Raw genomic sequence first — 27,377 nt, forward strand, 5'->3', positions numbered from 1 at the left:
TTTAGCTAGATTAGAGGTTTCCAAATGAACTCAAATTTTGTGGAGATGATCTTTATGGTATGTAGGTAATACCCACAAAACATTAGAGTTGAATTCATTTTCTAGGTGATGTTTTACTTACGTACTTATTTTAACTTTAAAATAAGTATGTACTTCTAAGATCGGGCCTGTATAAATATATTTATTTATTCTCTAAAAAGTAGCTACTTAAGTTAACTTAAAATAAGTACGTAGGTGAAACTTCACCTAGAAATTGAATTCAACCCTAATGTTTTGTGGATATGATATACTCACTATAAAGATCTTCTCCATAAAATTTCAACTAATTTAGAAACCTCCAACTAGGGGTGTCAAAATGGCCCTCAAACCCTCATCCCGCCGCCCCGACCTGGCCCATGGGCCGAAAAATCCCTCGAAATGAGGCCCTCGCACATTCGTGGGCTGGGCCTACCCGATCCTTAAGCCTTTGAGGGGAGGGTAATAGCATAGACTTTGAAACTTAAGCCCGGCCCTAAACATTTATTACATATATTTTAATAATTTTTTTTAGAATATATTTTATTTTAGCATTAATATGCTAAAAATCACTTAAAAAAACGTTTATCTATTAAGTTTGTCAACCTTATAATTTCATTATAATATTTTATGAAATGAATTTAACTGATCTTAATTTACTAATACAACTTTAACAAGTTTTTTTTAGTAGTTTGAAGGTTTAATTGTGAAGTGCATTTGATTTTATAATTTTTAACTAATATTTCTTAATTTATTTTGTAAATCAAATGTATAACATAGTATTCGACCCTCACATTTGGCCCTCAAGCCTTCTCGAGAGGGTTGAGGGGCGGGTAAAGGCTTTGAGATTTAAGTATTGGCCCGACCTGACCCGGCCCTCGAGGTAAATGAGGGTAGGGCTAGCCCGACCCTCAAAGCATGAGGGCTTCATTATTTGAGGGTCGGGCCAGCCCGGCCCAGCCCATTTGACACCAATACCTCCAACTAACATTGGCAAAAAAATATTGCAAAAACTCGACATTTCTAGATCGTTAGATTTTTTTTAAACAATGACAATAATTTTTATCTATGTTAGAAATTTCCAAATGAGCTGAAATTTTGTGGAGATGATATTTATGGTGAGTGCTTCATAACCACAAAAATTAGGTTTGAATTCATTTTATAGGTAAAGTTTTTTCTTACGTACTTATTTTAAGTTAACTTAAGTAGCTATTTTTTTAGAATGATCAGTATTATAGTGTTGAAAAATTATAAATTCATAAATTTAATTTGAATATGTCGTAATTATTGTGGTCAGAATTTTGATTTTTGGAATTCATAATTAAGAATAAATGTCTAAATCCCACAGTGGATGACACATCAAATTGAAAGGGTTTTGGGAAATTCATTTTCGGTGGAAACTATTGTTTTTAGCAATTTAGTTTTTTGTCTCATATTTTTTTTTCGTAGTTAGCTATATTGTTTAAGAAAAGTTGGAGACTCTGTGAAACTCTAGATGTGATTGTTTTTTTTGTAATTAGCTATAGTGTTTAGGAAAAGTTATAGAATCTGTGAAACTCTAGATGGGAATGTTTCCTTATTTATATCATACTTTTTTATAATTACTAATAGAGTTTAAAAAAAACTGGAGTTTCTACGAGTGCTCTAAAAAATAGATTGCTGAAGGTATAACTATAATATATATCTAAAGAATTAGAATATGTCGTAATTATTGTGGTTGGAATTGTGATTTTTGGAATTCTTAACTATGAATAAATGTCTAAATCCCAGAGTGGATGTTGCATCAAATCAAAAGGGTTTTAGGAAAATTATTTTCGATGGAAACTATTATTTTTAGCAATTTATTTTTTTTGTCTCATTTTTTTTCCATAATTAGTTATGTTGTTTAGGAAAAGTTGGAGTCTGTGAAACTCTAGATGTGATTTTTTTTTTTTTTTTTTTTTTTTTTTTTTTTTTTTTTTTTTTTTTTTTTTTTTTTTTTTTTTTTTTTTTTTTTTTAGCTATAGTGTTTAGAAAAAGTTAGAGACTCTGTGAAACTCTAGATGGGATGACTTCCTTATTTATATCTTACTTTTTTATAATTAGTCATAGAGCTTAGAAAAATTGGAGTATATGCGAGTACTCTAAAAAATAGATTTGTGAGGGTATAACTATAATATATTATCTTGTAGGCCCGTGTATTTGTACCGGCTATTTTGAAAACATTTATATTTTTTTTAGAAAATTGGGACTACCATTTTAGTCGCTAATCCATTTTAATTTTCTAACAAATTGTTTTAAATGAAGTTTTAATTAAGTTTTAAAAACCTGTTTTTTCAATTGGGAGAGAGATCATGTTTTAATAGGAGAATAATTTCCGTTTTTATTAGATATGCTAGATTTTCCCTTTTCAATAGGGGAGGAATTTGCATTTTAATAGGAGAATGATTCCTGCTTTAATTAGAAGTGCTATAATTTATTTTAATAAGAGAGAAATTCACGTTATAATAGGAGAGGAATTCCCGTTGTAAAAAAGGATTCCCGTTTTTCAAATAGGAGAGAATTTCCATTTTAATAGGAGATGATGTAAAATTTTAATAGAGTTCGAAAAATACCCATTGTGGGAGCTTTAATATTAAGACCAGCTTGTAGGCCTGTGCATACGCACCGGCTCTTTTGAAAATATTTAGATTTTTTTTAGAAAATTGAGACTACCATTTTAATCGCTAACCCATTTTAATTTTATAACAAATTGTTTTAAATAAAGTTTTAATTAAGTTTTAAAAACCCGTTTTTTCAATTGGGAGAGAGATCATGTTTTAATAGGAGAATAATTCTCGTTTTAATTAGATATTCTAGATTTTCCCTTTTCAATAGGGAAAGAATTCCCATTTTAATAGGAGAATGATTCCTGGTTTAATTAGAAGTGCTAGAATTTGTTTTAATAGGAAAGGAATTCCCGTTATAATAGGAGAGGAATTCCCGTTGTAAAAAAAGATTCCCATTTTTCAAATAGGAGAGAAATTCCCATTTTAATAGGAGATGACGTGGAATTTTAATAGAGTTTGAAAAATACTCCTTGTGGGAGCTTTAATATTAAGACTACCACATCGACTCAGGACATATTGGTTCAGAAGAAGATTCTCACTTACTCATCATGTTGCCTATGCACCTATCATAGAGAGAAGTCCAAGCACTTATTCTTTGAATGCTCTTATTCTAGAGAAGTCATTACAGGTATCGTTAACCTACTTGGTATCTCCACTGATTCCAGAAATACCAATAGAGAGTGGTCCTCTATCCTCAGGCTTTGTAAAGGAAAAAGCATCATCAAAGACATTTATAAAGTGTACTTCTGTGCCCTTGTTTATGAGATTTGGAGGGAGAGAAATGGGAGAAGATTTCAAAATAGATCCAGGCCTACATCTAGTGTGATCAACAAGATTATAAGGGATATCAAAGGTTATTTGCAGGTTAAAATCCCAAAACTGCTAGATACATTAGAAGCAAGAAATCTTTGTGAGAGGATTGACATTGAAGCTGAATCTAAGATGGAAGTAATCAAATTGTGTCCTTAGATCCCCCCCCTCCACCCCATCATTGGAAGGTTTAAACTGAACATGGATGGAGCATTAAATGACGTTGGAAATGGTCATGGTGGATTAATTAGGGATTGCCATGGTGAGGTCGTTGTTGCATTTTCTGGTACTGGAGGCACGAAGGCGACATCTTTCAGGAGCTTAAAGCTATTGAGCAAGGTCTCATCATCTGCCTATCTATGAATTTGAAATGCATTGAAGTGTCCTCTGATTCTCTTAGAGCGGTTCAGTCCATCAATAAGATTGAGAAACCTCCATGGTTCTGTGAAGACTTGGTTGCAGCTATATCCAAGTTGTATGTCCAATTTACTTATATCTCCATAGCCCACGAGTTCAGAGAAACAAACAAAGCTGTAGACTATTTGGCTTCTCTTAGTTGTAATGTAGAATCTCCGTCTTTAGTTGTTTTTATCCCTCCTTTAGATAGAGTTCTTCAAGATTATGTAGAGAAAGATGCTTATGGAGTACAATATGTAAGACATGTTTCTTGATATATAATACAGGTGGGGGTCTGCCTAACCCTAACTTAATTTAAAAAATAAAAAAAAAAAAATTAAGACTAGCTTGTAGGCCTATTTTGAAAACATTTATATATTTTTTTAGAAAATTGGGACTACCGTTTTAGTCGTTAACCCATTTTAATTTTCTAATAAATTGTTTTAAATTAAGTTTTAAAAACCCGTTTTTTCAATTGGGATAAATATTCTATTTTAATAGGAGAATTATTCCCGTTTAATTAGACATGCTAGATTTTAAACAATTTTTCAATAGGGGAGGAATTCTCATTTTAATAGGAGAAGGATTCCCGCTTTAATTAAAAGTATTAGAATTTGTTTTAATAGGAGAAGAATTCTCGTTATAATAGAAGAGAAATTCCCGTTTTTCAAATAAGAGAGAAATTCTCGTTTTAATAGGAAATGACATGGAATTTTAATAGAGCTCAAAAAATACCCCTTGTGGGAGCTTTAATATTAAGATATAGATATAGATATCTAAGGATAAAGATAAATATTTGTTTCCTATTTTATCTCATACTTTTTCTTAACTAGCCATGACACGTGGACACTCTAGAAACGCTTCATCAATTGAAGAGGGTAGAGCTATAGGCCGGATCTTAGAAGTACGTACTTATTTTAAGTTAAAATAAGTACACAAGTAAAACTTCACCTAGAAAATGAATTCAAACCTAATTTTTTGTGGATATTATCTATTCACCATAAACATCATCTCTACAAAATTTTAAATCATTTGGAAATCTCTAACTTAGGCAAAAAATGATTGCAAAAATACTACTTTATGGACCGTTAGATTTCTTTTTAAAGATGACAATAATTTTTAACTAGGTTAGATGTTTCCAAATGAGCTCAAATTTTGTGGAGATGATCTTTATGGTATGTAGGTAATACCCACAAAAATTTAGAGTTGAATTCATTTTCTAGGTGATGTTTTATTTACGTACTTATTTTAAAGTTAAAATAAGTATGTACTATATATATATATATACACACACACACACACACACACACACACACGAGTAGGTTCCATTTACCACACTTTTTATACAATAGTTTATACCATGCCCCACAACTTTACCTACATCGTGAATTATAACTGTTTCGGCAATAACCTGTTTTAACACACAAGAGCAAATGATAAAGAATGCACTAAGAAACAGAGGAAATTGATGTTGGGGGAGATGAAACTGAACCAAGATAATGGCTGCCTACATACCCAAGATCTACTATCTAGGGATCAAGTTTCAACGTAGTTCACAATTCACATTATGAGAACAAATAGTTTTTATATGAATAAAGAGATTGAGTCCTACGAGGACTGTGTTTGTTTGTGTCAAAATAATTTTTATCTATTTGAACCTCTATTCTTATATTCTACAATAATGAACCTGGACATATTCATAAATATACCGTTATTGGGTGTAGCTAGGATTAAGCCCTTGGGCTTAATTGATTTGAGCTAGATTAATTGGGCTTAATGAGCCACAAAGGGGTTCTATACAATAACCTAGTTTTTTGTGGATGTGTTCAACTAACCATGAAGATCACCCCTACAAAATTTCAACTAATTTGATAATGCTTAACTATTTGAAAAGATGATTGTGAAATTGTAAAATCTGAACCGTTTTAAAAAGAACAAAATTGAGAACGATTTTTAATTAGATTAGAGATTTCTAAATGAGCCGAATTTTTGTAGAGATGTTATCAATGGTTAGCAGATCATATCCACACATTATTAGCACTTAACTCAGCTTGTAAGGGGATGTGGTATAAACTATTGTATAAAAAAGTATGGTAAACAGAATCTGCTTGATATATATATATATATATATATATAGGCCCGATCTTAGAAGTACATACTTATTTTAAGTTAAAATACGTAAGTAAAACTTCACCTAGAAAATGAATTCAAATCTAATTTTTTGTGGATATCATCCACTCACCATAAACATCATCTCTACAAAATTTTAACTCATTTGGAAATCTAGGCAAAAGATAATTGCAAAAATACTATTTCCTAGACCGTTAGATTTCTTTTTAAAAATGATAACAATTTTTAGCTAGGTTAGAGATTTCCAAATGAGCTCACATTTTGTGGAGATGATCTTTATGGTATGTAGATAATACCCACAAAAAACTAGAGTTGAATTTATTTTCTAGGTGATGTTTTATTTACATACTTATTTTAAATATGTACTTCTAAGATCCATCTTTTATAAATATATATACGGTTAGGCTAGGATGACATTCTTAGCGTTACATACTTAGAGTGACATGCTACTGTTCACGCCCTTCAAGCCCACCCACGAACTAACCAACAAAACACAAAACAGAATTTTTGTTTACAAACCTTCAGTCAAACAGTTCAAACTCCAAACTCCAAATTCAAACCCAAAACCAAACTCCAAAAACTCCACACTCTAAACTCCAAATTGATCACTCCCACTCCGGCATCCCACTCTGACATCTCCCGTCATCGCAAGCTTACTTTTTTCAGGTTAGTTACTTCCCTTGTTTTGGTACTTTTCGAGTTTTGATATCAATGTTTTTCTCTCTGTTTTGTTCTACTAATAAAGCTATTATTCTTCTTTCTTTTTGTGGGACTTGTGTTGGTCTTCTCACTTGTTGAATTTTTTTGGTTTGGTAGATAAGAAAAACTTTGTTCAGTGAATGGACTTCAACGGTTTTGAGGCAAACCAACTTCTCTTTCATTCCATGCGTTGGCATTGTTGATTATTAGATATGGTCAATCACTCAATCCTCATATAGGCTTCACTGAATAGCATGAAAAACTAACTAAGGAACTGAATGCGAAAATAGGGGTGGATCCTGAATCATAATAAAAACCGAAAACACTGGATGCTGACCAGGACGATGTACTACTCTAATCATTCTTCAAAACACAAAGTGTTCACATGAACTTGGGTGGTAGTTAGAGTCAAAATAACGAACAACTATATACCAACTGAATATCTTACTCGTTCACTGCAAGCACATAGACTAGTTCACCACATGAAAGCGAAAATGAGAAGGCTATTGTATCACCTTTCCCTTGTTTTGGTAGTTTTCAGTTTCAGTTTTGATATACTGCTATTGTATCAATCTTCAAGCTTGCCAACTAACCTGATATAAGGGATATACGGTTAGGCTAGTACTATATCAAAAAATGTGTCAGTAAAAAAGAATCAAGAAAGTTTGGAGTTTCATGGCAAAGGTGAAAATTTGGAGTTTGGACAATACCGTATATCAGTGTATGAACAATACCGTATATCAGTGTAAGAGCTATAGATTTATCAGTGTATGCTTAAAAATGTAATGTATCCTTACATTATCCAATCTAAAAAATGTGGACAAGTAGTTGATTAGTCTACGCCCTGAGTTCACGAGAAGCTTCTCAAGAGTTTTGAGAGCTCAAGCTTGATTCATGCTTGTTTATTTGTATGGGTAAATTGAGTTTCCTGATATTCTTTGTTTATTTGTATGGGTAATTTTGAGAGCTCATGCTTGATTCATGCTTACCAATAAACTAATATTCTTCCTCTCTTTCATTCGTCTGTTTCATTGGTTTATATATTGTTTTAGTCTCCCTTGTCATGCTAGTCTGATGTTGAATTTACCATGCAGGTATTATATAGTCTTGATATAATGGCTGGTGTTCATTGCGACACCGATATGAATCTGATAGAAATCGAAGAAGATGTAGTTGGTTCTTCGTCTACTAAATCTCCTGTTCAAAGCACGCCGATATTAGTTGCTCCGTATGTAGGTATGGCTTTTAGAAGTATTGACGAGGCAAAGACTTACTACAGAGAGTATGGTCAACAAGAGGGATTTGAGACTCGTGTTCGGACGACGGAGAAGAAGGGAACTGATGTGAATGTGGTTACTAATTGTTTATTTGTTTGCGCACGTGAAGGTGCCCCTAACAAGAGAGATTCAGTGAGATTAAGAAATACATCGACTATCCGGTGCGGTTGCGAAGCTAAAATGCGTGTTAAGAAAAGACTACATGAAGAGATATACGATGTCAGCATTGCTCATAATGAACATAGCCATAGTTGCGTGACTCCAAATAAGAGAATTTGTATGAAAATTAACAAAACTATGCCCCAAGGCAAAGAAAGAGCTTGACCGAGATTTTCGATGATAACAATTTACCCGTTGGGAAAGTGGCATCTGTTTTCATGGGGAGGAAGTTGGGTTTACAAAGAAGGATTGTTGGAACCATCATTATGGTTTGTCTAGAAAGATGCCTAAAGAAGGTGATGCAACAGCCGTGCTAAACTATTTTATGCAGAGGAGTGCGGAGGATCCCCAATTCTACTACGCCATTGATCTAGATCAAAATGGGACTGCACTAAACTTTTTCTGGGTTGATGGGAGATCTTGAGTCCAGTATGAATACTTTGGGGATGTTGTCTCTTTTGATACCACATATTGTACCAATGCATACTCTATGCCTTTTGCCCCTTTTACTGGAGTCAACCATCATTTGCAGTCGGTTCAGTTTGGTTGCGCGCTGTTGCTTGATGAGACAGAACATACATTCATATGGCTGTTTAAGGCTTGGCTTGCAGCCATGGGTGGTCGTGCGCCAACTGCAATTATCACTGACCAGGATAGAGCGATGACTGCAGCCATTGCTAAAGTGTTTCCTGATACTCGTCATCGTTACTGTCTTTGGCATGTTATGCAGAAATTCCAAGAGAAGTCATCGCTTTACTAAAATTGAGACATTGGTAATCGACACGAAGAATACTATTTCTTTCTCGTATATGATTGCTGATTTTGAAAGAAGATGGTGTACAATCATAGAGAAGAACGAGTTGTCTGAAAATCGTTGGTTGACAGAAATATATAATATTCGGGAGAAATGGGTTCCTTGTTATCTCAGTGACACCTTTTTTGCTGGTATGCATACGACTGGGAGAAGTGAATCGATGAACTCTCATTATGACCAATTTGTCAATTCGAGAACTACACTGATGCAGTTTGTACATGGTAATGAGAAGTCTCTGGCTTCGATTGCTAGGAATGAAAGAGATTTTGATTACCGCACCGAGCATAGTTCACGAATTGTGGCTGAAGATGCTTTCCTCCTTATGCATGCTGCGAAGGTCTATACGATTAGAGTATTCAATAAATTTAAGGAGCAACACCAGAAGACAAAGATGGAGTACAAAATTGATGGGGAACAGATTGACAGGTATGGAACTGGAAGCTACATGGTGAAATGGAGAGACCCGCTGAAGAAGTCTGTTTGGAAAGTGAGTTTCGATAGAGGAACTTTAGAGGAGATCATGAATGCAAGTACTTTCAGTTTATGGGGTTGCTTTGTGGTCATATGTTAAAGGTTTTATCGTTATGAGATTGAAGAGATTCCAAGGCATTTTCTTTTTGAGCGGTGGATGCAAAAGGCAAACACGATAGAGCGGAGTTTGATAATTTTGGATTAGTGGCCGGCCATGAAAACCATGAACCTTTGAGAGTGGCTCATTGTATCAAGGTTGCTTCTCAACCGGCTTACATTGCATCGCATCTTGTTGAGGTTATTCATATTTTATAGAAAAGATTGGAGAAATGGCTATTGGAGTTTCAAAGTTTAATGAAACTTCTTGCGAAGGAGATGCATATAATGAAGAGCCTCCAAATGATTCAGAAGCCTTCAATTCCTCCAATTCAGAGCCTTCAATTCCTTCCGGTTAATACCTCCACAGGTTATTTGATTTTAATGTTTAATGTTATTTGATTTTAATGTTTAATTTGATATAAATAGTTTTTTTTTTTGATTTTCAAATCTTTATTTCAGATATTGATTTTGAATCCCAACATTTCTCAAACAAAAAGGGAGGGGAAGAAGAAGCGAGGAGAGATTTCAATCTCCCAGGGAGATAGCCCTAAACAATCCAGGAAGAATGTGTAAATCCTGTAGAAAGATTGCTAAGCATGACTCGAGAAATTGTCCAGAGAAAAATAACAAGTAATCTGTGAAATGTAAGTATTTTTTGTGTTGTCAATACTTTCCACTATTGTATGACTTTCTTGATATAATCTTAGAAGTATGGAAGTATTAGAGGCATGTTTTTTTTTCATTTTGTTGTATAAATATCCATAACGGGATGGCCTTCGGACATATGAGATCCTGAGGCTTATGCATTTTATATTTTCCTTGATGCATTTTATATTTTCCTTCGGACGTGGTTCTTAGAACAAATAGAAATAGCGTGAACTATGATGTTTTTAATATGCAATTTTGAATTTTGATACTTATTTGTATTGATTTGTCTTTAATTAGGCGATCCGACAAAGGTTATGTACTTGCGGTGTAAAGGTCTATGGTGGCTTTAAATCTTCATAACTATGGAAGTTGAAGCCAGAGTATCTGGAAAAGGTACGTTCTTGGCTAGCAGGAGATCTAACTAGACATAATGATATTTAGACTATGTGGTTTTAAATCTATGTTTGAAGCTAAGTAGATTTAGTCGATCCTAGTGGAGTCTTTCTACTTACTAGTATAAGTTGTATTGTTAGTTGATATATACTCTCACATATGGAGGAGCATTTACGTGTTCTAAACAAATAGATATATTAGATACTTGTTGTTGTAAATCTTGAATGTGGGAGGTTTTGTACTTCAATTATATGTTAGGATTCATGTGTACCTAAAAGTTTGAAGTCTAATGGTTAGATATTAATCCGACATATAAAGACCCACTGAGAGTGGATCTGGAGTATTCCGGGGCAATAAAGTGTGTCTTTAGCGTCAGAACAAACAGAGGATGTTCTTTCACATTAAGTACAGGGTGGCGGTTTGTTTAGTGCTTGACATGGTTGGCACTCCATGAAGTGATCATAGTTTGCCTTCATGAGTTCTTTTATGAAGAAGTAATATAAAGAGCATAGTGTTCTAAAGTGCAGCTAAGACTAACCTAACCGCAGAGTAGCTGGATGGAATTGCATCCGTCAATTTCAGTGTTGTTTCATGTCAGCACAATTTGATTATGTATGGGTTTTGTACCTTGCAGGTCTAAGACAATCCCTCGGACAAACTTCGCCGACGCGGCCTCAACCATTTTTGTTCATATACAATGGAAAGCAAGGCAGCAACAAGGCAACAAGTTTTGGGGTATACAATCAGCTCTGAACCATTTGCTTTCCAAGCGAAGCGGCAGCAGCAAGCACTTGCTTTCCAACAAGAGCGGGCAACAAGGCAAAGCAAAGACTTGCTTTCCAACAAGAGCGTGGCGTGCAACAAGGCGTGATGCGATCACTATAACACACCCGATCCACTACAAAGACATGTGTTGTATTTGATTATGTTTGCTTAAGCCGCCGCGATGATGCCTTTTATCTTTGCAAAACTTCTTTGCTTAGGATTGATTGAGGAATGCAAATCTGCATTGATCCAAACTTCAACGCTTTGTACTTTTTTGGTTAGAAGAATTTCAATGTAATTTACAACTTTATGCTGTTAGGCAATCTTCTTGGCGTCCTTTCTTTTCATGTGGGTACGTGTACGTGTAAATATTAAGTGTATCATTTAATTTAGTTTTTAAGGTTTTTTCAGTTTGAGCTTAGGCTCTTTTATTTGTAGTCTGTTGTCTTTGTATTGTAGGCTATCAAATATCTCGGCGCACTTCTTCTTCCTATTAACGAAACTTCTTTATACCAAGACGAAAAATATAAGTAATAAAAAAAAACGAAATGTAACACGCACCATTGAAGGTTTATGACTTGGGCGAATGTGCCTCAAGCCTTTGAGAAAAATTCATTCCCTAAAAGCCTCGTCCTTTTTGGAAAACCTAGGGGCGAAGACACGAAGTCCTTTGAAAGTCTTAGTAATCATCAAGGTTTTATCACTATACCAAAATCAGTTACTACACTAATTCACTGCTTTCCACAATGAGACACATTATGTTGCCTTGAGAGGATGAGATTTTAGGGTGAAGAAAAAACAGAAAACAAGTGAAGTTGAGAGCTAAAAATACAAAAGGAGCATCAAGTTTTCCATGACTGACAAATCATCAGAATAACACTCCATTCAGGCCTCTTAGCAAGCCAGTCCACCAATTCAAGCGAAGCAGCATCTCGAACTGAAATGTTGTATCCCCAAAGATACCGTGAAATCTCCAAGCCAGCATAAAAAGGAACAAAGACAGCAGCCGCAATAGAAGAATCTTTTGTCAGACATTCATACTGTTTCATTCGGTTGTTGAAGATCACATCGACAGCAAATTGATTCGTTGCATACCATCCAGTATTTGAGAATACCCCTTCAACATTCTCAAGTGGAGGACCAAGACCAACATTACTTGTAAATGTACACATATTGGTCCAAAGACTAATACTCTTACATTCCTTGAGCATATCCTCATTGAATTTGGGAGGAAGGTCATGTACATAAATATACCTTCCTCCACACGGATCACTCTTATTCTCTATCGCTTTCAACGCTTTCATAAACTGAAAACTCTCCTTCACTCGATCTTTCTTATTCAACTCTTTACCAACCCTAACTTCCGAACTCCATCTACCCGACTCTTGGAAACTAGACCTTTCATAGTAGTTTCAAGATCAGCCCGAACCTCGAAACACTAAACTTATCAATGAACTCATTTTTACCGGATTAGTAGAAGGCGGAAGCTTAACCCCGGAATCATCAACGGAACCATTACCAAGTACAACAAAATGGAAATAAAACAACAAGAACCAAAACATGACAATCACCTGGCTCCTTTTGATGATAATTCCAGCTTCAGTGATTGTACTACTCTCTTCAGCAACAAGATCAACAACACTTTTCAAGCCAACCTCGGATGAAAACGTTGACGACGACGATGCGAGATTCTCGAGCCTACTAGAAACTTTCTCTCTAAGACACTTCAAATCCACATCGAGTTTCATAACACACATTCAACACACACTCAACAGATTCATAATAGATAACCAAAAAATTCAATGATTCATAAATGATTCTTAACGGATAACCTAAAAATTCAACAGATAACAGATTCAACAGATTCATAACATATTCTTAACAGATAACCGAAAAAATTCAACAGATAACAGATTCAACAGATTCATAACATATTCTTAACAGATAACCGAAAAATTCAACAATAAATGTGATTCAACAGATTCATAACATATTCTTAATGGATAACCGAAAGCGGTTATACCATCCTCTTCAAAACCATCAAAAGCACCATATCACCTTAATTAGGTATTTGATAATATAGATAACCACTAAAAGCATACACACCAACAACAACCTCAAAATGAGCATGCCGATCCAAAGGAATAAATGAATCGATTTATCTTCCTTTATGCAAATGGAAACTTCACTTTCGATTCGACGCCAAGAATTTGTGGATGGAGTTAGTGCTGGGGCAGACGAATAACTTCCATAATTTATCTCATCCTCCCATATAAAATATCTACATCTATGTTCTATCGGTAAATGATATGTATTTCTTGCGCAAATGAAGAAACGCCGTTCAGGATTCAACTCGGTTCTTGAAGTTCTATGGAATACGGTGCTTCCACATAATGGACACTTGCTCTTATTCATGGATGTAGAAATACTACAGAAAGTTTAAAAGACAGTTACTATAAAATTCAACACCAGACTAGCATGACAAGGGAGACTACACAGATTGACTGAAAGTAATAAAATTTATTTCGATAAATTTGCCAATACAAATTTGCTTCCAGAATCAATATGCCTTAAAATTTCATAAATATATAGCATTTGGAGTTAAATAATTTGGTACATAAGCGTGCAATATAATAATTTCACTTAAAGTTTTATTTCATGATTAGCAATTTTCATGCTATTCAGTGAATCCTATATGAGGATTGAGTGATTGACCATATCTAATAATCAACAATGCCAACGCATGGAATGAAAGAGAAGTTGGTTTGACTCAAAACCGTTGAAGTCCATTCACTGAACAAAGTTTTTCTTATCTACCAAACCAAAAAATTTCAACAAGTGAGAAGACCGACACAAGTCCCACAAAAAGAAAGAAGAATAATAGCTTTATTAGTAGAACAAAACAGAGAGAAGAACATTGATATCAAAGCTCGAAAAGTACCAAAACAAGGGAAGTAACTAACCTGAAAAAAGCAAGCTTGCGATGACGGGAGATGTCGGAGTGGGATGCCGGAGTGGGGTGATCAATTTGGAGTTTAGAGTGTGGAGTTTTTGGAGTTTGGTTTCGGTTTGAATTTGGAGTTTGGAGTTTGAACTGTTTGACGAAGGTTTGTAAACAAAAATTGTGTTTTGTGTTTTGTTGGTTCGTGGGCTGGGCTTGAAGGACGTGAACAGTAGTATGTCACTCTAAGTATGTAACGCTAAGAATGTCATCCTAGCCTAACCGATATACCGATATATATATATATATATATATATATATATATATATATATATATATATATATATATATATATATATATATATATATATATATACAACCCCGCTCTTAGACGGACGTCCGTTTACGGACTTTAGTTAAAAACCGAAATTTCAAAATATAATCTCGCGAAGGGTTTTCTCAAAACTCTCTCACTCGCTCCCTCTTTCCTATTCTCTCTCCAACTTCTTTTTTTCCACGGACAAAGTCAGCTCTAGTGTTTTTTTTTTCTACAAAAACGTTAATAACCATGTCTTCTTCTTCTTCTCTTCATGTTATTCAACTTCACAGTCGCAAAGTACTTATAGAGAAAGAACAAATAAAGTTTGAAAAAAAGCTATGGATAGTAACAGAAGAAATGATCTTTCTTTTGCTGAAGAGATGGACAGAGATCTTCATTCAACATTCAGAACTACTGCAAATTCTCTTTCTCAACTTTACTCTCAATCTACTAGTATGCAAAGATGCATCTTTGAAGCTGGGGAAAAACATGCATTGGTAATATATGATTTTAAAACTAATGGAGTTCTGTTTATTTCGATTTCTCTTTTAGTTATGTATCCAAATTATGATTTTTCTTGCATGTGCACTTGATTTAGATGTATTGAAGTTTTCTTTTCTGATAATAGGATGAATGGGGTTATGTTGTATCTTTCTGTGCTTGCATGGTAGAGGTTTGTTTGAGTATGATTTGATTCAGTTAGTCTGATTGCCCTGTATTGAAAAATGCTTGGTTTTGAATATGGTTTTTATATGGGATATTGAAATGAAATATTTATATATCTGATCTTGATTACTTGACATTATATAATTGAGTTGATTAATTAAGTCAATCTAAATTTCTCATTTATTTGTTGATTCATCTGCGCTAGTCTTCGATCAATTGTTGTAGTCAATCAGTTGTTATAATGCTATTAATTGATAGAGAAATCTTTTCTTATTTTGCTGTCTTGGCCAGTAGGCGGTAGCGCAAGTCCAATGTAGATGGAGAGCTTTCTTTTGATTAGGTTGATTGGGTTATGGTGGCCTTAGTTTATCCGACTCCTAAGGCATGCTTTTGATTGAAAGTAATTCAAATTGCTTTCATGGTCTTTTACTGTTATAGATAGTTGTGGATACATGTGATTCCTGCTAGATTTTGTATCAGAATTAATGAACACTTGTAGCTTGATTGTGTTAAATGGATATGATCAGTTCATAACCGTTGTCGCCAATGTTTTCAATTGAATTAAATTTACACTCTTTTGTCGTTTAATGGCCTAGCTAGTTGTTACATTTAAATCCCCAAGTTCTTGGCACAGATTTGGAATTAGTGGTTATCTTACTGTACTTGAACTTAGAGTCTGACACGTAAAGGCGTTATACCGTAATAATTTGGTCAAAGATCCTAGAACAATAACGACCTAATTTGTACGTAAAATATTTGTTCTCCATGCAGGGGAGTTTCAAAAGTCAGTAAGAGAGGAACACTTACCTTCTCGATGAAGTCCCAACCAATTTCCTATTCAAAAAAATTGTTTAGTAGAATATATAGAAGATGAATATGAATCATGTTGTTCTCAGACCATTTTCAATTAATATTTTTCATGTGGTTTTGTTGTTCTCATTTTTGGAAACTTTTTATGGGTTTTTGGATTTAATATATACTTATGTTTGACTAATTAAAAATGGCAAAGTGATTTTTGTTATCTCTACTACTTATAAACAGGGTGGGGGCAGTTAGCCGAATACGCTGTCTTCGGTTATATTCGTTCGGTCTTTCGTGACGCCCCTGTTTCTTATTTTTTTGAGCCCGTTTTGTTTTTTTTTTCTTCTTATGTTCGGTTGGCCCACCTCAAACAAATATGAGAAAGAGACCGTAAAAAAATATGAGATGAGAGAGAGAGGCGACGTGCCCAAGGCTAGTATTAGTAGGATTACAGAACGTAGAATGTGATTTAGTAGTTTACTCTTGACAAGTTTTTGTAAGAGTAGAGCTTAATGTTCTCACTGGTCACGTACATCAGTGAGTTAAGTGCAAAAATCGTTTACATAATAATGGCGCTACCATCTATGGTGCTAGAATGGTTTGAAAACCAGCAAAGAACAGGTTTTAGCCATCCAGCATCCCTCTCTTTTTGTCTCTTCTTCACTCTCGTCTCTTTACTTTGGTTCAATCGAGTTCGAGTGGCAAGGTCTACTAAGTTACCTCCTGCTCCACCAAAACTTCCCATTATTGGACACCTTCACTGCCTTGGTACGCTGCCGCACCGATCCCTTGAAGCTCTCTCCCGAAAGTATGGCTCATTGATGCTATTGCATCTGGGCTATACACCAACTCTAGTGGTATCATCAGCCGATATGGGTAGAGAAATCATGAAAACACACGATGGTATATTTGCAAATAGGCCAATTACAACAGCAGCGAAGGAGTTTCTATATGGTGGTAAAGATGTGGCGTTTGCACCACATGGTGAATACTGGAGACAAGTGAGAAAAGATGTGTGTTATAGATCTTTTGAGCGTCAAGCGCGTGCGTTCTTTCAGATTTGTTAGGGACGAAGAAATACGCAATATGGCTCACAAGATTAAACAGGCATGTGACATGAGAAGGGATGTCAATTTAAGTGACTTGATTGCGGGTGTCACCAATAATGTTATTTCAAGGGTAGCTTTAGGTAGGAGTTTTGAAGGAGAGCATGGGAGGAGTGAATATTCAGAGTTGACCAAAGATGTTATGCAACTCTTTGGAAAGTTTAGCATGGAGGATATGTTCCCTTCTCTGGGATGGGTTGATGTGCTCACTGGGCTTAAGAGAAAAATGAGAAAGACTTCTAAGGCAATGCATCAATTCTTAAATGAAGTAGTGGAGGAGCATCTGATGGCAAAAAAGGATGAGGCTGATGAAGCAGATCAAAAGGACTTGGTAGATCTTTTGCTTGAATATGCTGAAGGTTCATCGTCAAAGATCGAATTTACTCGAGAAAATCTTAGATCAGTTATACTGGTAAGAATCTCTAGGATGCTATCTCAACTATTAAACCAGCAGAGAATCTCAAGCTGTGCTCATTGATTCGAGAACTGAGCCACTTAATTTGACAATCATAGCAAGAAAAGTAATTTACTTCTATTAACTATTACCGAGTTAGTGTAAACCTTGTATTTTAACTGAATATATTTAAGTCTATAACCAATCTTCATCATTCCCGTTTGCAGGACATGTTTGTTGCCGGAACTGATACTACATACACAACTTTAGAGTGGGCAATGGCCGAACTTATCAATCACCCGGATGTGATGAAGAAAGTACAAGAAGAAGTACGAAGAGTCGCTGGAAAAAATCCTACAGTCTACGAAAATGATATAAGTGAAATGGAGTACTTCAATTGTGTGATTAAAGAGACTCTTAGGTTGCATCCTCCTGTTGTCTTGTCCCTCCCAAGAGTATCTACCACAAGTGTAATCATAGAAGGTTACCATATTTCTGCTAAAACAAGAGTAATAATCAATATATGGGCAATATCAAGGGATCCCAAAATATGGGATAAACCAGATGCTTTTATCCCAGAGAGGTTTCTCAAAAATCCAATTGATTTCAAAGGTAAAGATTTTGAATACATCCCCTTTGGAGCTGGTCGAAGAGTTTGTCCTGGAATTTCATTTGGCATCGCATCTGTTGAATCCATTCTAGCTAATCTCTTACATAGATTTGACTGGGAACTGCCAAACAAGATGGATATAGACATGACCGAAGATTTTGGACTTAGTGTTAACCTCAAATATCCTCTTCATCTGGTTCCAGTTTCTCACTTTTCTTAGTATTGCTACCTGCCTACCAGGTGTTCCTTATTTGTTGTTGTATTTGTTTTCTTTTTGTTTTGTAGAACCCGGCCAACTGGAGCTTCCGTAAACATAATTGCTATTGAACTACTAGTAATTGCAGCTTTGGTTCAGGCATTATCGTTATATATATCCAAATTTCTTTAGTGTCTGTGTGGATATTCCAAGTCCGGAGTCTCAAAAGCTGGCGTTCGTGAAATCCAGTTTAATTCTGACGCTGCCGGCCTCCATATCTTTTCACCTTCAAACTCATTCACCAATTTAGAGTAAGTCCAATATTTTGCTGAGCCAATGTGGAAGAATCCACTATATGTTATGTACCCTCATGTCAATTGGATCATCTGGATGCGAGGATTTTTGCCATGTAGATAATCATCGGCTCCTGGCCAAGACATTTCTGACCATTTCTTAGAGTTTTTCATATGTGAAGGGTGCGCCAGTTGGGGCAGTCCATTTTGTCATAATCTGAATATCAGAGATTTGAGCGAGGATGATCACTGGTTGCAAAGATCTTTCTCATGTAGATAATCCTCTGCTCCTGGCCAAGACATGACCATGTCATAAAAGTTTTTCATATGTGAAGAGCGCATGGTTGGGGCTATCCACTGTCCATTTTGTCATAATGCCTGTGGATTTACAAGTGTTTCTCTGAAGTCTTTTCACTTAAATTGCCTGGCCTTGAGACTTGCTTGGCAGTGGTCTATTTGTTTTTTTTTTTAATTTTTTATCGCTAGAAGGTCTATTCGTGCTTGCTTCTGTGTGGATTATAAAAAAAATATTTCTTATAATTTAGTAATATGTTTGAAAAACTTTTTTTAAGAGGCTACTTAGTCCCGTTGTATATATCTTGGAAGAAACTAATCTGAACTTCACCATCGCTGACTGTCTTTAGGCTGGCTACTGGCTAGCCACTAGCTAGCAATCACTAGTATTATAGTATATCCACAGGCACATGATGAAATGTGTATCTTGACAAAATAAGGAATAAAAGGTGTTCATACACTTAAAGTATCTAAATACAGGAAACATGCTATGTACTACTATTGTTGGAACAGCTTAATCAAATTCACTTCATCCAAAACAAGAACTTCCTTCTCATTATCTTCTCGCAATCATAGTCTAGATAAATCAGCCTTTGGACTCCAGAGGCTACTTAGTCCCGTTGTATATATCTTGGAAGAAACTAATCTGAACTTCACCATCGTTGACTGTCTTTAGTGGCTACTGGCTAGCCACTAGCTAGCAATCACTAGTATTATAGTATATCCACAGGCACATGATGAAATGTGTATCTTGACAAAATAAGGAATAAAAGGTGTTCATACACTTAAAGTATCTAAATACAGGAAACATGCTATGTACTACTATTGTTGGAACAGCTTAATCAAATTCACTTCATCCAAAACAAGAACTTCCTTCTCATTATCTTCTCGCAATCATAGTCTAGATAAATCAGCCTTTGGACTCCAGAGGCTACTTAGTCCCGTTGTATATATCTTGGAAGAAACTAATCTGAACTTCACCATCGTTGACTGTCTTTAGTGGCTACTGGCTAGCCACTAGCTAGCAATCACTAGTATTATAGTATATCCACAGGCACATGATGAAATGTGTATCTTGACAAAATAAGGAATAAAAGGTGTTCATACACTTAAAGTATCTAAATACAGGAAACATGCTATGTACTACTATTGTTGGAACAGCTTAATCAAATTCACTTCATCCAAAACAAGAACTTCCTTCTCATTATCTTCTCGCAATCATAGTCTAGATAAATCAGCCTTTGGACTCCAGAGGCTACTTAGTCCCGTTGTATATATCTTGGAAGAAACTAATCTGAACTTCACCATCGTTGACTGTCTTTAGTGGCTACTGGCTAGCCACTAGCTAGCAATCACTAGTATTATAGTATATCCACAGGCACATGATGAAATGTGTATCTTGACAAAATAAGGAATAAAAGGTGTTCATACACTTAAAGTATCTAAATACAGGAAACATGCTATGTACTACTATTGTTGGAAGAGCTTAATCAAATTCACTTCATCCAAAACAAGAACTTCCTTCTCATTATCTTCTCGCAATCATAGTCTAGATAAATCAGCCTTTGGACTCCAGAAAGGATTGTAATCGTGGGAGAAAGCTGACTCAGATCTCAAATTATCTCCATCACTCCCACTTAAGAAGCTACTGGGAGCAAACCATTTAGTGCTACTGCCGTTAGTAGTATAGTTAGTCGTGAAGGCAGACGACTGATCTTGACTAGCAAAGAGATTAGGATGATAGTTCTCACTGTTGTCATCGAAAGAAACCCATCTTGTAGAATCTTCTTGCTTATCTCTAGTGCCTTGTCTCAAATTCTCCATCTCACCAACATGATCCTTGAATTCCTTTTTCACCACATCTAGGACAACGTCACCATACCTGTCGCACCATGACCTGAAACCAACAGTATTTGTTTCTTCATTCAGTTGGTAACAAATATATTCTTAATCAAATTCAGTTCATATGAAAGTCCAATTGCTTCATTGCAGTTGGTTAAAAAGTAATTTTCCTAACACATTAAACAACGACATCCCTTTGTCCAAAACCAATCCATTTGATTAAAACCATAGGTCTTTCAAACGAAATCCATGACTGAAAATTGCTTAATGATCATTACTTTATCAACGTCATTATTTTTCGTTTGTGCATATAAATGAGAAAATGTGTTGAACATTGGCCTGCCTCAGAATTATGTTTGATATTTCCTCTGGTCTCTCTAAAACTGGTATACCTTGTTAAATTTGTGAAAATTATATGACAATATGACATGCTTGTGTTGGTATTTGTGTGATAGTAAGTAACTCTTTAGCACAAATGATACATCCATAAAACAGATTAAACTTGCCCAAAAAGTAATTTATAGTATAAGCGGAAGTAAGTTGCGTACTTGGGAAAAAACTTTTTCAGGTCTGCTTTATCGACGGGAAGCCTTGTTGAAATTGCTTCAATCTGATCGTTCCTGATGAAAACACGGACAGACGCTAAGTAACAATAATGGAGAAATACATATATCAATACACTGTACGTGGAAGTAAAGAGCTAAACACTTACGAGAATTGTAGGTTCGGGTTCTTTGTGCATAGTTCTGTTTGGATTCTCGACAGCTCTTTCTTTATGTTCTCTCCAAGTACCTTCAAAAAAAATGTGCAACAGCCCAAAATCAGGTTGATGAAATTCCTATACAAGTTTAAAGAACATATGAAACTCGGTAAGAATTTGAATAAAGTTTTGTGATAGGACCCCTAACCTTGTCGATAAAGAAATCGGAAGCAGAACCATCAGAATGAATCTTCTTCTTAATCAGTTTAGTGTCGGGGCCTTCGCCAATGGGGCTAGAAACAAGGTGGCAAGTGGTTGTAGAAACTTGGTCATCTGATCTTTCCCCCAAGGGCAGTGGAGCCGCTTCATCTTCCGAATCATTTTTTTTCCATTTCTTTAGTCCATCAAATCCCCATTGCTTCTTAGCCGATTTAGCCCCTCTTTCTTCAGGACCAGGAACATTATTCTCACTCCCATTTCCTTCTCTTTGAAACAAAGTACGAAACGGTTTTTTCTTCACTTTCTCAGTACTACCCCTCTCCTTCTCAACCTGAATAGGTTGCAGTGGTGTGCTTTCAGGCATAAGGATTGACGCGGTTTCACTTTCTTTTGCCTTCATTGGCACTCCCAATATGAGTTCTCTTTGCCAGCTTCATTTGCATTTGAATGGTTGCCAGCTTCTATCCCCATTTTCGCCTTGTGTTTACTAGATTTATGAGGCGAGACGAAATTAATCATGGAAGCTGCTCCCTTAATCCGTTTCATTGGAGATCTATGCTTTGACTTTTTGTTAGATTCCAAGTTCTCCTTATCCATCAAACATTCTTCATCTTTGAAATCAATATTAGACCATTCTTCTTCTGAATTCTCCGCAATCTGCCCTGCTACAATTACATCTCTAGCCTCAATTTCAGCTCCTTGAACTGCAAGTCTCTGTAACAAAGGCCTTTTCGAAGAATGATACTCATCAACCGAAATACATTTCGCGTAAAGTAGCTCCTAAACAACAAAATCATCCAAAAGACTGAATTTCACAAACCAAAATGAAAAACAAAATGGAAACTCAGCTGCCAAAGTTCAGTAAGGCTATTACCTGTAAGAAAATTAACTTATCTCTGATAATTGTGAGCTGTTCTTGATCTGCAGGCGATGCGATGAGCGTGTCCAGAAGATGGGACCGATACGCCGAGACATCTTTTTCTGGTACCATTCCTTCCTTGTGAAGTCCTATTAAGTTCAAGATCCTGTGGAAGGATTCTTGTTGCCATTTGAGATTCTCTGATTGCTGTTTGGAAAGCTTTTTCTCGGCAGCGGGTAAGCCTCGCTTTTTTAAAGAGAAGGGAAGAATGTTTTTGCATAGAGAAGTGATTGTATCATGGAGAGAAGAGTAGTAAGTTGGTGTGTAAGTGTAGACCATTTTCTAGCTTGTGTTCTTAGATCCTGTGAAACTGATGGATTCAAAGAGAGCTTTAGATGGTTGTGAATTGAGCTGCAGCGTTTTGATTTCAGAAATGTAGTTGAAAATGGCTTTTTTTGCTAAAGGAGAACAGAACTTTGAATTTAAATGCTCGCAACGGTAACTAGAACTAGCCGTTGTGGTCTTGTTCTCTTCTACCTAGTGGCGGGCCTGACCCGAGCCCAGATTGGAACCTTAATGGGTTGGGCTTAGAATAAGTTGAATACTGCACTATCAAGCCGACGCTCTGGAATCTGGATGCAATCATCATAGTGTATAGATCATCTGTGCACAAAATCAAATTATTCTGTACCAAATGCTGTCTCCAATTGACGGTGAAATCAAATGGTTCACACTAACGTTTATTTTGGTAAAATTTTCATATATGTAAAAGTTTTAGTGGAAATGTATTATATTTTATGTAGTTGGAAGATCGTGCCCTCACAAAGTTATCAAAATCAAATGGAGTTGAAGTGTGGTGGTAACTATGATGAGTTTGTTTCCATGCCCAGTCTTTGGAACCCCTCCGTTCATCCGCTTGTACATAGTGCTTGAATTTATGGACAAGATTTTCTCTGTAATGTTGATAAGTTCCCATGTTAAAATGCACCTAAAGGCAATACATGTCCAACTTTCAATGTTCTGATTTCACTGCCGTTTGAATAGAAGAGGGAGCACGAGTGATTGGGCTTTATGCTCGAAGATACAGTATATGTAAGGTCCACGTATTGAACCATCGATGTTTATGGATTACATGAAGAGCACATAATTCTAAAGAATTACAGGCAAAGATGTAATTCTGCTTCAAAAGTCCCTAATAACCCTGCATTTAAACTTGTGTTACTTCTTGTTATCAGAGAAGAAAACGCAAAGAGTTACTTTTCACAACAGGGCTAATTCGGTCCACAGGATAGAAAACACATGTTAGAAACTCCCCTTTTGCACAGACCAAAAAAGTAGTTAACACTTTGGGTTAGTTAACTAGTATTACCTCCCACTAGATTGCACAGACAAAAAAAAGTAGTAAACACTTTGGGTTAGTTAACTAGTATTACCTCCCATTAGATGACCCAATTAGGATTTCCCAAACACACGGTCAATTTGGTTTGACTATTAATTTTTAAGTCAAATAACTGAAAATGACACAACTGCCCCACCTAAGTAAAATTGAACATTTTCTTTTTGAAAACAATGAGGCATTTCAGGGCCGGTTCTACCCTATAGCAAAATAAGCAGCCGCTTAGGGCCCGCAGTCCAAGGGGCCTAATATATCATAGCCCACCTACAGTCCTAAGTATATTATTGTTTTATTATGAAAAAAAAGCTCACTATTTGTTTTTCATTTATTTTAATCTGTTAGATAAACGGTTTTATATTGGAAAATTGAAAATTAGAAAATCGCATTAAACCCTTTCGTTTCCCTAGCATTTTCGCCTTCTCTAATAAATAAATAGACACGCCTCCATAACTAATTAAACTTCTTCAACACCCTATGATAATTTATCAAATTGAAGCCAACACTTCAATATTAAACCTCTCTCTCTCTCTCTCTCTCTCTCTCTCTCTCTTTGTGTAATTCTTTGTTAAATAAATCTATTGAAATTTCAAGTTTGTGACATAGTTGTTTGGCTATATATGATCTGCTATGATGTTATAGGTGTAGGATATTTTTTTATTCTTCCACTCTTCCTCATGTATTTATGGTGTTTTGTCTTAGATTTCTCTGTATGTGAGGATCTCCCTCACAACACTAGTATGTTTCTACTTCACTTTGTATTTCTGTTTTTTTTTATCAATAAAATTCAATTAAAAAAAAAGTTTGTGGAGAGACTATTCAAGAAAGAATAAAGAAAATGTTAGGATCAATTTTGACAATAATTGTTATCTTCTAAATTTTTTGTTATAAAAAAAAATGTTTGTGGGGGAGACTATTCAAGAAAAAAAAATGTTAGGATCAATTTTTACAATAATTGTTATCTTCTAAAAATTTTGTTATAAAAAAAAAATGTTTGTGAGGGAGACTATTCAAGAAAGAAAAAAGAAAATATTAGGATCACTTTTTACAATAATTGTTATCTTTTAAATTTTTTGTTATAAAAAAAAAATGTTTGTGGAGGAGACTATTCAAAAAAGAAAAAAGAAAATGTTAGGATCAATTTTTACAATAATTATATATTGAGGTACATTAACACAATTCCTTAATTACGTTCCTTGTTTGAATTGAAATATGTTTGGTTGGTTGGAGTCATGGAGGTTTGAAGGCTGATGGATTTTTTTAATTTTATTTTTGTGAGATAGTCTATGTAACTAATTTCTTCCTTTTAGTCATTTAGTTTGTTCAAGAAGAAAGAGATGGCCATTTATATGGATACATCAGAAAGGGAGTTGGTTCAGTCGGAAGGATCGCCCTTTGGTTGTTGTTGGCAAGATACATAATTACCCTTGTGTCCATGCCAACGAAGATTTTGCCAGATCCATGTGGGTCATCAAACTCTTATGGGCAATTAGTTTTGGGGTCTTCGTACTTCTAGTTGGATTTTAATAAAATGTAAAACGATAGTTTTATCTACGAATAAGTGATGAAACTCAAATGTAAGTAAAACTAGAACTATTTTCTGCTTATATATCAAAGATTCTACTCTCGTTATTAATGCAATATGTTTAGAGTAGAGAATTTGTTCCACTCCTAGTGGTTTAGATATGTGAAGTTTCCTAGTTCGTGTAAGCTAACAAAGTCGTGAGAGTAATGGAATTGAAATTGACTACGATGGTGAATCAACTAATCAAGATGCGATAAATGAAATTACGGAAATACTAAATTGACAATATGAGGAGGAATTAGGGGGATTTGATTCCACCATAATTCGACTTAATCAACTAGCATAGAATACGTTGTAATCCTAATCTTTACGTTTTCACGTAAAGGTTGGGTGTTTCTAATCCCTAATTATTCATGGTAATTTCTACCAACTAATAACTAGCATACGAAGTAATCAAACCCATTCTCATGGTAAACTAATTACTTTCTAGAGTAGAATAGAACAATCACAACTATATCCATGCTAATCGAAATCAAGTCATCATCAATGTTTCCTCAAACCCCTCTAATGGAGGTTTTAGCCTTGAATCATTATACTATCATTTCTACAACAAGAACAATGAGAACAAGTCATTATTGAATAAGTAATTAAACTTTATAAATCTAATAGAACAATAGTCTAATGATTCGAAATGAATTAATATTGAATTAAAACTAAGATTATGAATAACTAATTATCAATTTAAGACAAACTAAATGAACTGAACTAAGTAATTGATTCTAAAAATGAAATTTATTGTTCTAACTAATTTATTGATAATTCACTAGATAAAAGCCAAGTTATTGATTCTACAAACTAAATTCTTGTTCTAAAAACTAATTCTATGGAAAATAACTAGATCCTTTAAGAGCTAAGTCTTAGTCTCTTGATATAGAAGAGACTAGATCCACAATTTCGTGCATGGGCTGAGGAGCCATGTTTTGGGCCGAAAAATCAAGCCCAAAACCTTATTATTTCAGTCCACAAAGGGGTTTTCAGCTGGAAATGACTTCAACAGCCTTTTCATCCTTTTTTTCTCCTCTGATTGGGTCAAGGCTTAGACCATTAGAAAGCTCATTCCGAGCCGGCCGTTTTGACATAAGGTAGGCCCAATTATGAGGTCTGAGTCCAAAGATACGGCCTTCGGAAGTTCTGTTGACTTTTGTGCTCTATTTCTACTCGCGTTGACTTTGACTTTTCAGCTTTGACTGGGCATTAAAAAGGTTTTTTCTCATTGAATTTTGGCCTTTAATCATAGAACTTCTTAGCAACCAACCTTTGCTCCTTTATCTCGCAAAAGGGATGCATTTCTGCACATATTCGACTCCAATGCCCTCGAAATACATAAACAACACGATAACTTGATACTAACTCTTACTTATTAATCACATAATTGGTCTAAAAGTAATATTGTTAAGGGGTTAAAACTACAATTTTGGGCTCTTATCAAACCACCCCCAAACAATATTTTAATTGTCCTCAAGCAAATATGAGAAATTAGAATAAGTGACCAAAAATGGAGTTCTAACTAATCTCGTTTCGCCGAGTGCGATTGCGTTGGCCATATACAACAAGGCCTCAAACCACTAGGAATTTCCTAGTGGACGAGTTATAGCCTCGTGAGAGTTTTCCAGTGAAAGTACTCACAAACTTCATCTATACTACAACGACTAAGAAATAAAACTATTGTTTTCTTATTTATTCTCAAACATCTATACATCTCACTAGCAATGAATACAGAATAATCAAGTCGAAACCTAAGCTAATATATGCATAATAATCAATCATCTACGAATAAACATATATACAATGAGCAATGCTATGAAATGCACTAACAAGTCCGTTTCTGAAACTTTGGAATAGCATCCTTAAGTAGGTCCTTACATAAATGTCAAGACAAAAAACACTCTGATTTT

The 27,377-nt window shown here is 35.2% G+C and overlaps 3 protein-coding genes across 3 annotated transcripts; 1 reads left to right on the plus strand and 2 right to left on the minus strand.

The window, feature by feature from the left end:
• Window positions 1-12,106: 12,106 nt before the first annotated feature.
• Window positions 12,107-13,012, minus strand: LOC147507936 (xyloglucan galactosyltransferase MUR3-like). Its single transcript, XM_086596601.1, has 2 exons — window positions 12,731-13,012; window positions 12,107-12,646 (listed from the first exon to the last, which is right to left on the minus strand). Exons 1-2 carry the CDS (start codon window positions 13,010-13,012, stop codon window positions 12,107-12,109), a joined length of 822 nt encoding a protein of 273 aa, XP_086452727.1.
• Window positions 13,013-16,086: 3,074 nt separating this feature from the next.
• Window positions 16,087-18,488, plus strand: LOC147507937 (cytochrome P450 71A1-like). The gene is made up of 2 exons (XM_086600585.1): window positions 16,087-17,509; window positions 17,719-18,488. The coding sequence occupies exons 1-2, from the start codon at window positions 17,003-17,005 to the stop codon at window positions 18,319-18,321; spliced, it is 1,110 nt and encodes a 369-aa protein (XP_086456711.1). The 5' UTR covers window positions 16,087-17,002; the 3' UTR covers window positions 18,322-18,488.
• Window positions 18,489-19,943: 1,455 nt separating this feature from the next.
• LOC147507938 (uncharacterized) lies at window positions 19,944-22,967 on the minus strand. The gene is given in 6 exon segments (XM_086600586.1): window positions 19,944-20,781; window positions 21,275-21,346; window positions 21,439-21,518; window positions 21,635-22,047; window positions 22,050-22,425; window positions 22,520-22,967. Coding segments are annotated over 6 exon segments (1,620 nt in total). The 5' UTR covers window positions 22,844-22,967; the 3' UTR covers window positions 19,944-20,426.
• Between the last annotated feature and the right edge of the window lie 4,410 nt (window positions 22,968-27,377).

The sequence above is a fragment of the Coptis chinensis genome, chromosome 3 (assembly GCF_015680905.1).
Source record: "Coptis chinensis isolate HL-2020 chromosome 3, ASM1568090v1, whole genome shotgun sequence".
NCBI lineage: Eukaryota > Viridiplantae > Streptophyta > Magnoliopsida > Ranunculales > Ranunculaceae > Coptis > Coptis chinensis.

Bases quoted from the DNA above. Each gene is read 5' to 3' on its own strand.
- LOC147507936 (XM_086596601.1), bottom strand. From the start codon at position 13,012: ATGAAACTCGATGTGGATTTGAAGTGTCTTAGAGAGAAAGTTTCTAGT. The intron at 12,647-12,730 runs GTAAAAATGAGT...AGTTTCCAAGAG, and splicing joins TTCCGCCTTCTACTAATCCG to TCGGGTAGATGGAGTTCGGA.
- LOC147507937 (XM_086600585.1), top strand. From the start codon at position 17,003: ATGTGTGTTATAGATCTTTTGAGCGTCAAGCGCGTGCGTTCTTTCAGA. The intron at 17,510-17,718 runs GTAAGAATCTCT...TCCCGTTTGCAG, and splicing joins ATCTTAGATCAGTTATACTG to GACATGTTTGTTGCCGGAAC.